Source organism: Anas acuta, chromosome 14 (assembly GCF_963932015.1).
Source record: "Anas acuta chromosome 14, bAnaAcu1.1, whole genome shotgun sequence".
In the NCBI taxonomy this organism is placed as follows: Eukaryota; Metazoa; Chordata; class Aves; order Anseriformes; family Anatidae; genus Anas; species Anas acuta.
The window spans coordinates 6,244,711-6,257,945 of NC_088992.1; the positions used below are offsets into that span (position 1 = coordinate 6,244,711).

Genomic DNA, 13,235 nt, shown 5'->3' on the forward strand with positions numbered 1-13,235 from the left:
ACCAGCAGCCAGCTCGGGGAAAGGGGAGCGGGGTGGGCGAAAAAGAAAAGGCAGAGGCATGTCAGCAGGTCCCGCAGGAGGGCTCCTGTTATTTATTTCCAGAAGGAGATCAGAGGGAGAAAGAGCGTGCTGTCTGGATGTGCACTAAGCTGGCGTGTGGCTGCAAAGCCAGGGCTGGAAGCCAGGCGGGGCGAAACTGAACTGCCCAGGGAAGGTGGCGAGGTGGCCGGCTCCCTGCTGGGCTGGGACTGTCCCTGTGGGCTCAGGGACAGCACCGACACCTGGCCCAGCAGGCAGCACCCACCGGGGTCTCTCCCAGTGCCCAGAAAGCCTGAGCTCCGCGGAGGGGCGATGCGGGGGAGCGGGGCTCTGGCTGTGTTGGAGGCAGACGGAGAAGGAGGGGTGCGTGGCACTGCGGATTATCAGCTGTCAGGAGAGGCCTGCAGGCAGGGGGAGAAGCCCAGCTGTGCGTGGCTCTGCAGTGAGTCACAGCCTGGGAGCTGGGACGCCGTGGGACACCTCGATCTTTCCGTGCTGCCTGCAGGCTCATAGCCAGAGCCTCTGGTGGAAGGGCTTCCCGTGCCAAGGGAGAGCTGCCCCCACCGTGCTCAGCGTGCCCCTGCACTGAGCACAGGGAATGGCCAAGATCCCCAATATCCAAAGGGCCTCCTTGCCTTCCCTGGAAGGACTTCTCCCTTGCTGCAGGGGGTTGTTGTGCATTTCTTCCTGCTGTGTGCCCGAATTACGGGCTGGTGTCTCAGCCCAGCTTCTCCTTTGCTCAGGACCTCGCGATGGAGACATGCAGAGAATGCACTAAGGCACCTGGGGGAGAAGGGCAGCAAGCACTGCTAGAGCTGGGCACCCCCACCTTGGCTCCGGTGTTTACCTAAGATGCCCTTTTGAGCCCTTTTGGTCCTGACAGATGCGGCTTGGCAGCGTTTGAAGGCTATGAATAGAGCTACTTGAGGAAATAAACAGGAATCCACCTTGGAGCCCCTGGGACACACCGAGGGAAGCTCCTGGGTTGCAGTGGCAGCTTCTTCGCAAGGATAAACACGGCCTGGCTCTCCTAGAGGCTGCCCTGGGGGCAGTGCCCAGGTGAAACCTTCCCTGCCCCAGGACATCCAAGTGCCAGGGAAGCAGTGGCAATAACCACCAGCAAGGAAAAGACCAGAAAGGCAAAGGACAAGGTTCAGGCAGGAGGGTCTCCGGGTCCAGCTGCTTCTACTTTTTTTTGGGTCATGAGTGAGAGGATGTCTTGGAAAATCTGGGTTCTCGTTTGAGAGCACAGGCTTGAAGTGATGGCCAGTTTTGCTCCGGGCTTGTGCACTGCGGGAGGCAAGGAGGAACAGGGAAAAATAGTTTTGGGGAGGGCAAGGCACGCTGAAGAAGGGGAGGCTGGCCTGCTTGTTAAATGAAAGTCCATAAAGTTTAACAGTTCCCCGTGGAGGCTGAGGAACGAGACGTTATTGTCCTTCTATTAACCCTCCTTGCTGCGGTTTTCTGACTTTTGCTCTGACATTTCTTTCTGCTTGAGCGGAGCTTGCTGCAGAACAAGCCCCGGCTTGAGGCATCCCAGGAGAACGAGGCAGGAGCCAGGTGCAGGGAGCTCCGAAAACAGGGTGTCAGGAGACAAAACGGGGTTGGTTTTGGCAGAACGCGTTTGGGATGGTCCCGTACAGAGGAAAAAAGCCAGGCACGGGTCGGCTCAGGAGTAGGCAAAGACGATGAAGGGGAGACAGTAGGAAATGCTCGGAGCAGGACAGGGTGGTAGCAGTCTCTCCAGGCTTTTAGCCCCTGATTACTCCTGGGATTTGGACACAGAAGCTGTGGCTGAGCTGGGCACGGCACACACAGCGAGGCAGCAAGACGGAGCAGCAGCAGGAGCACCGCCAGCCCTGTCCCATCACTGTGGCCATGGAGCAGGGGCTCGCAGCCTCCCCAGGCCAAAACCAACAGCAAAAGTGCCAACCTCTGCATCCCCTCTGCTTGCTGGCTCCCTCCACATTGTCTGCAAGAGCACTTCTGAGCCCCTGTTAACTCCCCTGCCCACCCCGAGGAGCTCAGGTCCCTTAAAACCTCCCTATTGTGAGCAATTCGGACCTTTATGGCCATGCAGAAATATTGTGCCCCTTTCAAGGACCAGTTGCTGGAGAAATCATTTCCTTCATCTGCGTGGAGTTATTCGTCAGGATTTCACTGATCGGAAAGTAAAGGAAAGCAGAGAGGACACAACCCCCAAAGCTGGATGAAAACACAGCAGGGTGCTCTGTGCTGCATATGAGGGCATGTGCAGAAAATACCTCCTCGGTCATTTCTCCTGTGTGAGGAGCTCTGGGGATCGCAGTTCAGCCCTGGAAACATGTTTACTTCCCTTGGAGAACCACCACCCGCCTTGGCCAGGGCTTGGCAGCAGCAGGGGAGCAGCGGGAGGGCCTGGGGCTGCTCCGTGCCTGTGGGCTTGGGCAAGGTGGGATGTGGTCAGCCCCGAAATAGCAAGGTCGTGCGGGGCCCCAAGCGAGCGCTGTGACTTTCCATCCTCTGCCTGGCCCAGGGCTCCGTCCCTCTCCTGGGACTTTCCACTAAAATTAGCAGCGCTTCCCTGTGCCGCGTGCCCCGTGTCCGTCTATCTCACAGCTGTTTGGGGAGATGGGGGGCCAGAAGCACAGCTGGAAAAAAAAAAAATAAATAAAAGCGTTAGATTTGGAGAACTCCCTTTTAATCTTCTCATTTATGGGGGAAAAAAATGATCATTGCAGACGTCAACCCGCCAGCTCCTTAATTTCAGACTCGCACGAAGGTGCCCGCTGCATCCTCCCTCCTGCGCCAACCTGCCCGCAGCACCCCGGGCGAGAGCTCACCCCACATTTATTAACAGGGTTAATGGGGAAGATTTTTTAATGGCATGGAGATCCCAATTAATCAGTTGCTCGCTTGCAGGAATAGAGTGGGAAATGAGGCAAATGGCTTCCTCACCAACTGGGATGGGGGGGAATTGTGCCCCTGCGGAGGTGCCCAGCCATAACCAGGAGGCGCATCGTGCTCTGGAACAACGGGCAGTGCGTTATGGAGATCTGTGCTGCTCCTGGCTGCAAAGCATGGGTGAGGAGCCTGGCTGGGAAGGGACACCTCCCCACATCCCTCCTTGCAGCTGTGTGCAGAGGAAAGGAAGGGAGGGACTCCTGGGGGCAGAGATTTCCTTCCCGGCTCCGGCGGCTCCCCCCGGAGCTGTCTCCACAGTACGGAGAGCTGACGTTTTGGGCACCCCATGCTCTGTTCTGCACCCCTGCAGTGTCAGCATTGCTCCGTGGGGCACGGTCACCCCCTCCCCAGCTGCCCCCCACGCTGTGGGGCTGAGCCTGGCCCTGCTGGGGACCGGAGCTCAGTAGGGGAACTTCTGCCTCTGATTTCCATCCCTAGCCACAAGCAAATGTGCTTCTCTGGCAGCAATCGGCAGCTCTCCTGCTGGGACTGGAAATCTGGAGATAACAGCTGGAGGTTTTTTGTGCTGTTCCCCCTCTGGGGGTGAATTTAAAGCCCTCCCGCTCTGGGTTGGGTTGGGCTGCCTATTGTTTTCCGGGGCGATGAGCGCTGCTGGGTTGTGCCCAGCTCCCTGTGCCTGGACGTGGCTCTCCCAGCCCCTGTCCCAGGATCAGGGGTGCTCTTGGTGGCCCACGGGGAAGCTCTGCTGGCCTCTTGCTAGTGCTGGCTCCCTGCTGGGCTGCCTGGGGGGGCAGCTGAACACCCACCACCCAGGCTGAGACCTCAATCAGAGGAGCCTCAATCATGATATGCCAGGAAGGGATGACAGGAGGGGATTGGAGACACTCGGATGAGATGGGGGGCACTGGGGACAGTGGGGATTTGCCCCCTTTCTGGTCTTTGGGCACAATAACTGCATGTCCTGCTGTCCCCAGCGGGCTCGTGGTGGAGGTGGCCATGGGTGGCTGGTGTTGGTGGCACAGGGTGGTGACCCCAACCCCGGGCACATCGTCCTGTCTTCATCTGTGCCTTTGGTGAGCCGCCAGCAGCTCACAGCAGAGCTGTAAGGGGTCGGAGCTGCCCTCTGGGCTTCCTCTGCTCTTGTTTTGACCGTGCTCTGGCATATCTCGACCTCAGGGCAGGGCAAGCCTGGAGGGCTGCTCTTGAAGCTGGAAAGCTAAAAATCCCCCAGCAGTTGTAAAGCCCACGGGGAGGCCTCTGGATGTGCCACACCGCTGCTTTCTTGGCTTCTCCCCTGGCCAAGGAAAGGCTGAATTAAGAAAGCAAATGGAGAGGAAACCGTGGAGAAATAAGAGCGGCACTGTGAGCCGAGGACAGCGCTGGGCTCAGTCCTCTCCCCGTTGCCCTGGAAATTGGACGGTTCCCACCGAGCCGCCTGCTTTGCTGCCTGCTCCTGGGAGGGCACCGGCATTTAGCACCGGTCAGGGGAAGAGGGGAAAAAATTAATAATAATAAAAAAAAGGAAATATAAATGCAAACAGTGGTATCGGGGTTTTCTCCTTTATAGAGAGCCCCCAGGCTCCAACAACATCACCTCCAGGGCTGCAGCATCCCTTGGAAGACCCAGATTTTCCTTGCAGGGAGGGTGCTGGCACCGGGCTGGTGCCTTTCGGAGCCCCTGGCTCTGCTCCCTGCAATGCCCCAGGCACCCCCCAGGTGCCCCCCTCAGCCCCCAGGCCCATGCAGGCTTCTGGTGCAGTCGGAGGGATCAGGCTGACAAAAGCTGCGTGGTTATGTATTTATTTATTCATTTTCGGCTGCACAGAGCAGATAATCACTGGGCATTGTGCACCGTGCTGACTCGGGGTTTTGGGGGCCGGGCTCTGTCCACGGCCGAGCAGCAGCTCCAGAGGGGGGGGGGAATTTGGCTCAGCTGAGCACATTCGGGCACTGGATCCCTGCTGCGTTCAGGCATCTCCTTTTGTTCACAAGGCGATGATCTGAATTGTGGGTTTGGTATTTTCTCACCCATCTCCTAAAAATGGGTGGGCCGGACTCAGGGGGACTGAGGGCTAGGCCCTGCCCCGGGGACCCCATAGCTCTGGGATCTGGCTTCTGTGGGAAGCTGAGGGGTGCAGCTTCTGGCCCTGCCCTCCCCAGTGAATTTCAGCTGGCCTGGACCAGTGGAAACCCAAAAGCAACTGGCACCCAGCAGCCCTCCGGGAGCAGCAGGAGGAGCATGGGGACAATGCTGGGAAGGGCCAGGCTGCAGGCTCCTGCCCAGTGCAGACCAGTTCCCCTTCTCCTTCCAGGCCTCCTGGGACGGCTCCGTGGAACAGAGCAGTCCCAGAGCAAACCTGCTGTCCCCAGAGCAGCCGGGACCTCGCATCGTGCCCCACATCCCCCCCATCCCACACCCCAGAGCACCACCACCTGCAGCAGCTGCGGGGCTGCGAAACAGCTCCCGGAGCCCCATAAAGGGCACCTTGGTCCTAAAGGGGGCTCGGGCTGGCTTCCACAAACACGAGCAGCACAAAAGCCGCCTTTCTCCCGCTCGTTTGACTTTGTTTTCCCTCCCTCCTCATCTGCTTTTGGCCAAGGGGCTGAATGGCTCCAGTATGTGCTGCGGGAGGCTGAAGCCAAGGCGTGAGCAGCAGGGAAGAAGCCTCGGTCGCCTTGCCGAGCCCTTGGAGAAAGCAGCACCGAAAGAAAATATTTGTGCTCTGGCGAGCACACGTGCACGCTTCCTGCCCGTGAAGTCCCTAATTAAGGTTGTTTTTTATTTATTTTGTTTCTACTCGTGCTGACACAGGCTCGGCGGGGTGCGGGGGCGTCTCTCAGGGCTCGGTGTGCTTTGCTGGTTTGGAAAATGCGACGTGGAAAGGTGGTCACAGAGGGCAGCTGTGTGTCCAGCCAGGGAGTGGGGAGGAGGGGGGGATTTTGGGGTTGCTCTGAGCACCCCTGCTGTGTCGGCACGGCTCAGAGCATCACCTGGTAAGGAGCAGCCTCAGCCCGGCTGTGTCCTCAAGACAGGGAAGGTCGGCTCCTTGCAGACCTTGCCAAAAAGCCTCCTCCTTGGGCCAGCACAGAGAGGCAGAGAAGGTTTTTCCAGCCAGTTTGTGAGCTTGGGTCCCTCCGAGGGAACCACGCTGTCTGCCTGGATCACCGTGTGTGGCTGGCAGTGGCTGGGAACAGGGAAGGTGGAAGCCAGCACGGATTGTTTCTCCAAGCACACGCTTAAAGGCAGAATAAACCCAGAAACCCCCCTATCTTTTGTTTTTTTTTTCTCCCAGGCCATCAAGGGATCACCATGCGCAGGCACCGAAGGGGATCTCCCGTCCCTTGCCTGCTTTCTGCAGCCCGTGGTGCTATTTTGGCAATTCTCTCATTTACTGGGTGGTTCAGCTGAGCCCAACCACTCCTCGGGCTAAAATCGTACCCTGGCAGCCGGCTGCTAATTAGAAAGTGCCGAAAAGCCAGTGGTGCTTAAGGCAGCTCGGGGATAACCGGGATGGCTTTTTCTTCTGTGGATAAAGCACCCGGTTTGGAGGCTGTAGATGTTTCCACTGAAATCAGATTTGGGGTTAAAGAGGCGGGGAAGGCAACAGGGGGTGAAAAATGACTCCCAGTCCCTACCCAGTCCCTACTGGGCTGTGGTCGGAGCTGCCCCCGCAGCCCCTCTGCACCCTGTGGCCGCTCGTCCTGCCAACGCATCCCTCCCCTGCCGGCCACCCGCAGCCTGGCACTGTCACCGTGCCCATGGGGCAGGAAAGCTCCGAGGGCCATCCTTTCTGTTTTTGCATTAAAAGCTGAGCTTTTCCTTGCTTGAACGTGGCCTCGTAGCCTCAGTGTTCGGTGTATCGAGCCTCGTGTCCCGTGGCTCACATTATGATTGTGTCACACTATCTGTGCGGGCTCCCTGGAGCCTGGGGAAAATTTTGGGTCCGCTTGGTGAAGGAAGGTTTCAAAGACCTTGAGGCTGGGTAGGAGCGGAGCAAAGACATGGTGCTGCAAGCAGCCCAAACACGGAAGCAAGGACTGGCACAGGGTGTCATTACCCGTCCCCAGCTGCATGCCTGTGGCCTTTTGGGACGCACCCCGTGCTCCTGCAGAGCCGCTGCTGCAGGAGCCTCGTGCACTCGCTGGCCTGGAGGCAGGGTGCCAGCAGGGCCGTCTTCCCTCCATCCCCTTATCTCATCCCGAGGAACGGAAAGGGGGCAGAAAGAGACTGTTCTGCAGGCTGCCTGGCCTGGCCGAAACGCCCTGTTCCCTGATAAGCCTGCAAGGCTGATGCTCGCTCCCATCAGCAGCCCCAGGCATGGCACCAAAGGGGTGGCTGTGCAGCTTTGCAGTTTGCCAGCACAGCTGATTTCCACCCAAAGCTGCTGCATTCTTTTTTCAGCAGGTAAAAGCTGGAAATCCAGCCCCAAATCCGTGCTGTATGGCTGGGGAAGGCCAGGGAGGCTGCAGCCCTGTGGATGGGTGCTGGAGCTTCAGGAATCTGGATGAGCCCCCCGGCTGGTGCTGGGTGGGAGCCTCTGATTGTCTGGCTCCGAGATAAGCACGCGTTAACCAAAACAGCCAGCTCAGCAGTGGGGAGAGGGGAACAAAAGAGCCGGAGCAGCGTGGACAGTGAAAGCTGCAGCCCAGACGTCAAGGCCGAGCAGTCTGGTTTGCAGCCAGACTGGGAGTTACTCCTCGGTGGGCACGACCCTGGCCATCAGTCCTGCCAGTTTGGTGAAGAGCAAACACCGCCAGGACTGCTGGCTCTGGGAACAGCCAGCTGTGCTGCAGCGTGCCACTGAGCTCCGTGCCAAACTGCCCGCTGCCACCGGAGCTGAGCTGCTGGGCAGCCAGCTGCTGCTGGAGGCTCTGGCTGTGCCTGGGAGGAAGCTGGGAGCAATGAATTATAACAAACTTTGGCAAAAACAGCAGCTCAGGACAGCAAGGGGGGAGCTAGGGATTTGTGCAGGGCAGCTCCGTTCCGGGACCCTGGAGGTGTCATGCAGGAGGGCACGGAGCAGGAATAGGGCACGGCTCCAGGCCTTGGCTCTGGAAGCTTCCTGCCACCGGGAGTTTTTAATGCAAGAAAATAATGCAGTGATGTTAAATTTCTGTCATTTAGCTTCTCTTATATTAAAACATAACAACAAGAGTCTGCAACATGTTCCTTGAAGTGTCTCCAGCCCCTGCAAGTGCATCTACAGCAGTTAACTGTGCTTTACATTAATGGTAAAGACTTTCAAGTACTAAAACTCTCTAGGGAAAGAAAAAAATTGCAATTATGTCAAAAGTAACCTCAATGTGTGAGATATCTCCTAAATATAAAGTAACCACTTCCTTCCTACTTTAGTTGGTTTTCCTTTCTGCAGGACAAGCCACATGCGACTGGCAGACACAGCAGACATCCCCCAGGTGAAATGAAAGACAGAGGACACATGCAATGCTTTCACTGGGATGAGAAACCTGAATTAAATGGACGGAAGCTGAGCTAAGCACCAATACAGACTCTAAGACTGGTCAGAAATGTTGGAGAGTCCCACATCCTTCCCCTTCCTCTGTCCCTTCTGCATTTCTCATCAGTGCAGGCGTTCTCCTCCTGGGTCTGTGGGTGCACACAGCGCTTGGGGATCCTGCCCAGCATCAGAGCCCCCTGAGGCTATGGCCTGTTTGGTTAAAAGTGGGCAGGGAAGGGGGCAAGAAGGTGAAGGGACTGATCCAGGTGTGTTGAGATGAGCCCAGGATGCAGAACGACTCCTCACATTCCTGTGGTTATGTATTCACCTAAAAAGCACTGCACTGGTGCTGAGCCTGTGTTCTCTGCTCCTACCTGCAAGGTGGTTGGCCCGTCAGCTGAATCATGCTGCTGAGGAACAGTGATTGCTGCCTGGTGGCCTCCTCTAGTCCCAGAGGACACCTGGTTATCCCTCACCTACAGCACCCACTCTGCAAAAGCCCCTTCTCACCCATATTGCATGGAGAATGGAGTTTGTCTGTTCTGTAATGGAAACAAACATCTGCCAAGTCACAGATTACCCGAATCCAGTTTTCCTGAGACGTGTCCCTCAGGCAGAGGTTGCAGTCAGCTTCTAAAGATAGGTGCAATTTCCTCAGAGACCTGCCTTGCATGTAATGGCTCGTTTCCCAGCCCTAACAGCCATCTTTTTACTGAAAACCACTTCTGCTGAAAACCACTTAAAGCAGCACAAAGACACACGAGACACACAGACATATGCTGAAAGATAGAAGCAGCACCTTGATTTACTGTGGGACTAGAAACAGCGTATAACCTCCTTCTCTAGATTTGTCCATTTTTAAAACCCCAAATGCAGCTGTCTCCTCCTGCCAGCACTCCGCTTCCTGACATCTGGCAGGGCCGGGAAAGGTCAAATGACGGAGCAAGCTGGAGATAGGCAAACAGTTAAGCCATCGTTTTGCTGAAGTCCTGCTTGAATTCCTGCAATAAATAAATTAAATAAATAAATAAAAGGGAGAAAAAAAAAAAAAAAAGGCACAGACCAGAAAAAGTTATACAAAGATGCCCTCTGCCGGTCGGTCACAAGTCAAAGGAAATGGCAGTGGTTAATGTTCATAGACGTTTCAGACAGAGCCCACGGGTCCCTGCAAGCTGGAAACTTCACTTGCAGTCCATACTGACTGTGAGCTGAAAACGATTTGAGGTACTAATCAATTCAGAGTTTGTTTCTCTCTCTATTCTAGATAGCAGTGTTATTTGATTAAAACTAGGATTTAAAGAAAACCTTCTTAGAAGTGTTGCAAGCTCGTTCATTTGATACAAATTGCAGATTAAATCTGTTAAATCAGTCTACTAAACAATGCAGACACACTACATAAACATATTACTATCAGTTCATCTTTTTCTTGTATCAGTTTAATGCCTGCTGCTTTAAGCCTCTACTTTAATATAATAATTAGGAATTAAATCAGCATGAACTGATTTCAGTGCATCCATGCTGAGTATTTGTGATGATCAAACTACACCATTTTAAAACAATGCCATTGGATTAGAAAGCTCCACTGACAGAAACAAGCTCTTAAGAGATCCTGCAAAATAATCTTGGACGTTTAAGAACAGTATGTGCAGTGAGTGGGCAACCCTCTCCTCCTACTTCATTCTTTTCCCCTAAAATTAAATCCTGTCTGCAAAACCATTTCATGGTAAGGAGAGAGTTTGGTGCATGTCAGCATTGTGCTGAAGCTCTAGGAGAATCCACAGGCTGAAACAATCAAGTTGTCTCCCTGGTATTTTTGTTTACTCTCTGCTCAGCTCACAAATGTCTTTGGGATTTGTTTCCGAGCATGATATGCTCTGGCAAACTCCAGGTTCACCTGGAAATGGCACAGAGGCTTTTTTCTCCATGCAATCAGGTCAGCTAATAAAAGCATCAGTCAAGACCTGTCAAATTATCAGGCACCAGTGAGTCCTCCTTTGGCTGCCGACACTACAGCCATGGTTGGGATTAGCCATGGGCTTTGCGCAGCAGCTAAGGGGTCCCAAATGGAAATGGTACTGGCTGCATGTGGTTCAGCTGTTTCTCCAAAATGAGGGGTTTCCTGAAGCTGGACCTGCAAGTCTTTGCTCCTCTGTGCTTCCCAGGAAGCAGTCTGGTTGTCTGGGAGAGCTGGAACAAGCTCAGGTCTCTCTTCAGTGTTTCAGACACCTGGTATCTACCTAGCCTCCTCATACCAGGTTACTGTGCGGATTTCTCCCCCAGGTAGGACGCGCTCTTTCCAGTCTTCTTTAGAGTTTCCAAGAGGGTGTCAACGTTGTGCTCTGAGTCGATGTACACCTTCTTGTTGGGCAGGTCAATATCAAACTGGACACCTACAAGGAAGAGAAAAACATTTTGCACAGCTAGAAGCAGCCAAACAGTGTAAGAGCAGGGCAAAACTCGCTTCCATGCAGTTGTGCTCCCAAGGCCATCAGCCAAATGTACACGTGCCTCCTATCAGCAAACCCTGATACTGCCACCAGCCAGCAAAACCAGGCTGGGGCCCTGCCAGCACTGGTGCAAGGAAGCCAGATTGCCTTAGAGATCAGCAACGGGCACCACAGCTGCTGGAGTGCTTTAATCTGCTCACTCCACCTTAGCCCAGAACAATCACTCATGCAATAAGCAGAATGAGTGGAACTGAAACCAACCACTGTAACCTCCAGCAGCTCAGTCTGGGCTGAGGTTGGGCATGGATGTGCACTAATGAAGGCGTTAGAGCAGGGGTTGAGACAGGGTCAGGGCGGGTTCTCTCACAGGCAGCACCAGCTATCAGCTGTAAGCAGGAGGAAGCACAAGACACTTTCCTGTGTGGATATCCCAGTGGTGAATAAAGGTGAGCCACTCTCAACGCAGTGAAAGCAACTCTACAAAGTCTCTATCCAGCCACATTACATCACAAAACTTGTAGGTATGTACTGGCTTTGAGGGCTCTGCTGCTCCATCACATGAGGCTGAATTTGGCCAGCACGTCAAAGAGCAGCAGGAGGAGGGAGGTGCTGACAACCACACACAGAGGAACTGGAATTGACACAGCCTGGTAACGGGGTCCTGAAGAAGTCCCAGGGCCTTCAGCTTGGTGACTGAAAGTTGTTCCCACTCGGTGAGGATAGGGAGCAGGACGACAGGTCCTCACAACTGGTGAGTGCAGGCCAGATCCTGCTCTCTTGCTGACCTCAGCACAAAGGAGACACAGGTTATAATTTTCCAGGTGGTGGAAAAAACAGGCTGTGCAAGCAGCCACCAAACGCTCTGCTCGCCAGCACTTTGCCGTGACTGCTCTGCACCGGGACGCCAATGACACATCCAGGGAAGCACCACAGACACCATGGGCCTCCCTGGGCCGGACATTCACCTCCCATCCTTCTGCACAGGCAACCTGAGCAGGTGTCCACCAGTGCAGCTCCCAGCAGGTTGAGGATGAGGCCCTGGTGACTCACAGAGCCTCCTGCAGGCCTGGCAGCCCCTCCCTGCCATGCCATTTATCCAAGGGACAAGTCCTGTTAGCAACCAGTTACTGCCCAACCGGCAGCACAGAGCAGAGCGGGGAGCAGAGGTTTCCTCCCAGCCACTTTCAGCTGTTACCCACATTGCTTCCTAAGCAAAATGAAGGATGTGGGGCAGCGACATCCAGCCCCAGAGCTGGCACTGCAGCGAGCTGGCGGTCACACACACAACGCAGACAGCTCAACTCACCTCCCAGCCTGTGCAGGACGCGGGTGACCGCATTGGAGCAGCCCTCACAGGTCATGTCCACGAAGAACTCGTGCTTCTGCAAAAGAACAGACGAGGGGTCAGGGGGACGCAGCCACCGCCATGCTCCACGCTTGCCCTTTGCCTTGGGGAGCTGGCTTCAAAACCGCCCCGGGCAAAAGGTCCACACGTGGCACTGCGGGCTCCTCGGCAAACCTAGAGCTCTCGGTACTCCTGCCTGTGGTGTCCATCGCAGAAACAACCCTGAGGGATCTTTGGAGATGCCTGGTCCAGCCCCGGGACGGAGGCCAGGCCACCTCAGGGCCTGCACAGGTTGCCAGCGCTGGGGGCTTCTGGTGGCCCCACTCCCGCTGCCCCTGGCGGTCTGGTACCTGCCCATCCTCTTCTGGTGGCTGGGCCCCAACAAAACAAACTAACAAAAATGTTAAATAAGAAATGAAAGGGCACGAGTGCTGTTTGTTCATGCCTTTACCCCGCCGGGGCGCAGCGCTATCCGCATGCCTCAGCAGAGATCCGGGGCTGCACAAACACTGCGATCCCCTGCAACCATTGGCACTGCCCAGACCCTACCTTCCTTTCTAAAAAAAAAAAACCAATAATTTTCCCTTAAAAAAATCAAATCAGGGCAGTTTTTTATTCGCTACCTGCACTCACATCACTTCACGCCCTTCGCCCCCCACCCCCTGCAACTACCGCAGCTCTCAGCCCTGCACGGCGCTGGGGCACCCCTATAGCCCCCCTGCCGACTAATTAGCGTCTCCTAAATATTTTCATTAATGAAGCCCAGCCTCGCTCGGCGGGGCCCTAAAGCAGGCGCTGCCCGTGCCGATACCCCCGGAGGGGGGCTCCACGGGGCGGGGGTCGCAGCGCAGCGCCCCGGGGACCGCGGCTCCCCCCGGCTCCCCCCGGTTCCCCCCGGCCCCGCAGCCCCCGGCCCGCACCCACCGGCATGGCGGAGCCCGGTCCCGGCTCGGAGGAAGGGGCGGGCCGAGGCCGAGCACTGAGCTCCGGCCCCGCACAGCGCCCCCGGAGCCCGGGGAGGCTCCGCCGGGACCCGGCCCCGCA

At 55.8% G+C, this 13,235-nt stretch overlaps 1 protein-coding gene across 2 annotated transcripts; it reads right to left on the reverse strand.

Moving 5' to 3' along the window:
* Positions 1-9,174: 9,174 nt before the first annotated feature.
* Positions 9,175-13,217, reverse strand: ATOX1 (antioxidant 1 copper chaperone). 2 transcript variants are annotated; one of them, XM_068698144.1, is made up of 4 exons: positions 13,116-13,217; positions 12,153-12,228; positions 10,637-10,789; positions 9,175-9,400 (listed from the first exon to the last, which is right to left on the reverse strand). In XM_068698144.1, the coding sequence occupies exons 1-3, from the start codon at positions 13,119-13,121 to the stop codon at positions 10,656-10,658; spliced, it is 216 nt and encodes a 71-aa protein (XP_068554245.1). In that variant the 5' UTR covers positions 13,122-13,217; the 3' UTR covers positions 9,175-9,400; positions 10,637-10,655. The 2 variants fall into 2 exon arrangements, with proteins under 2 accessions (XP_068554245.1, XP_068554244.1); XM_068698143.1 differs by having other exon boundaries at positions 10,652-10,789; positions 13,116-13,197.
* Between the last annotated feature and the right edge of the window lie 18 nt (positions 13,218-13,235).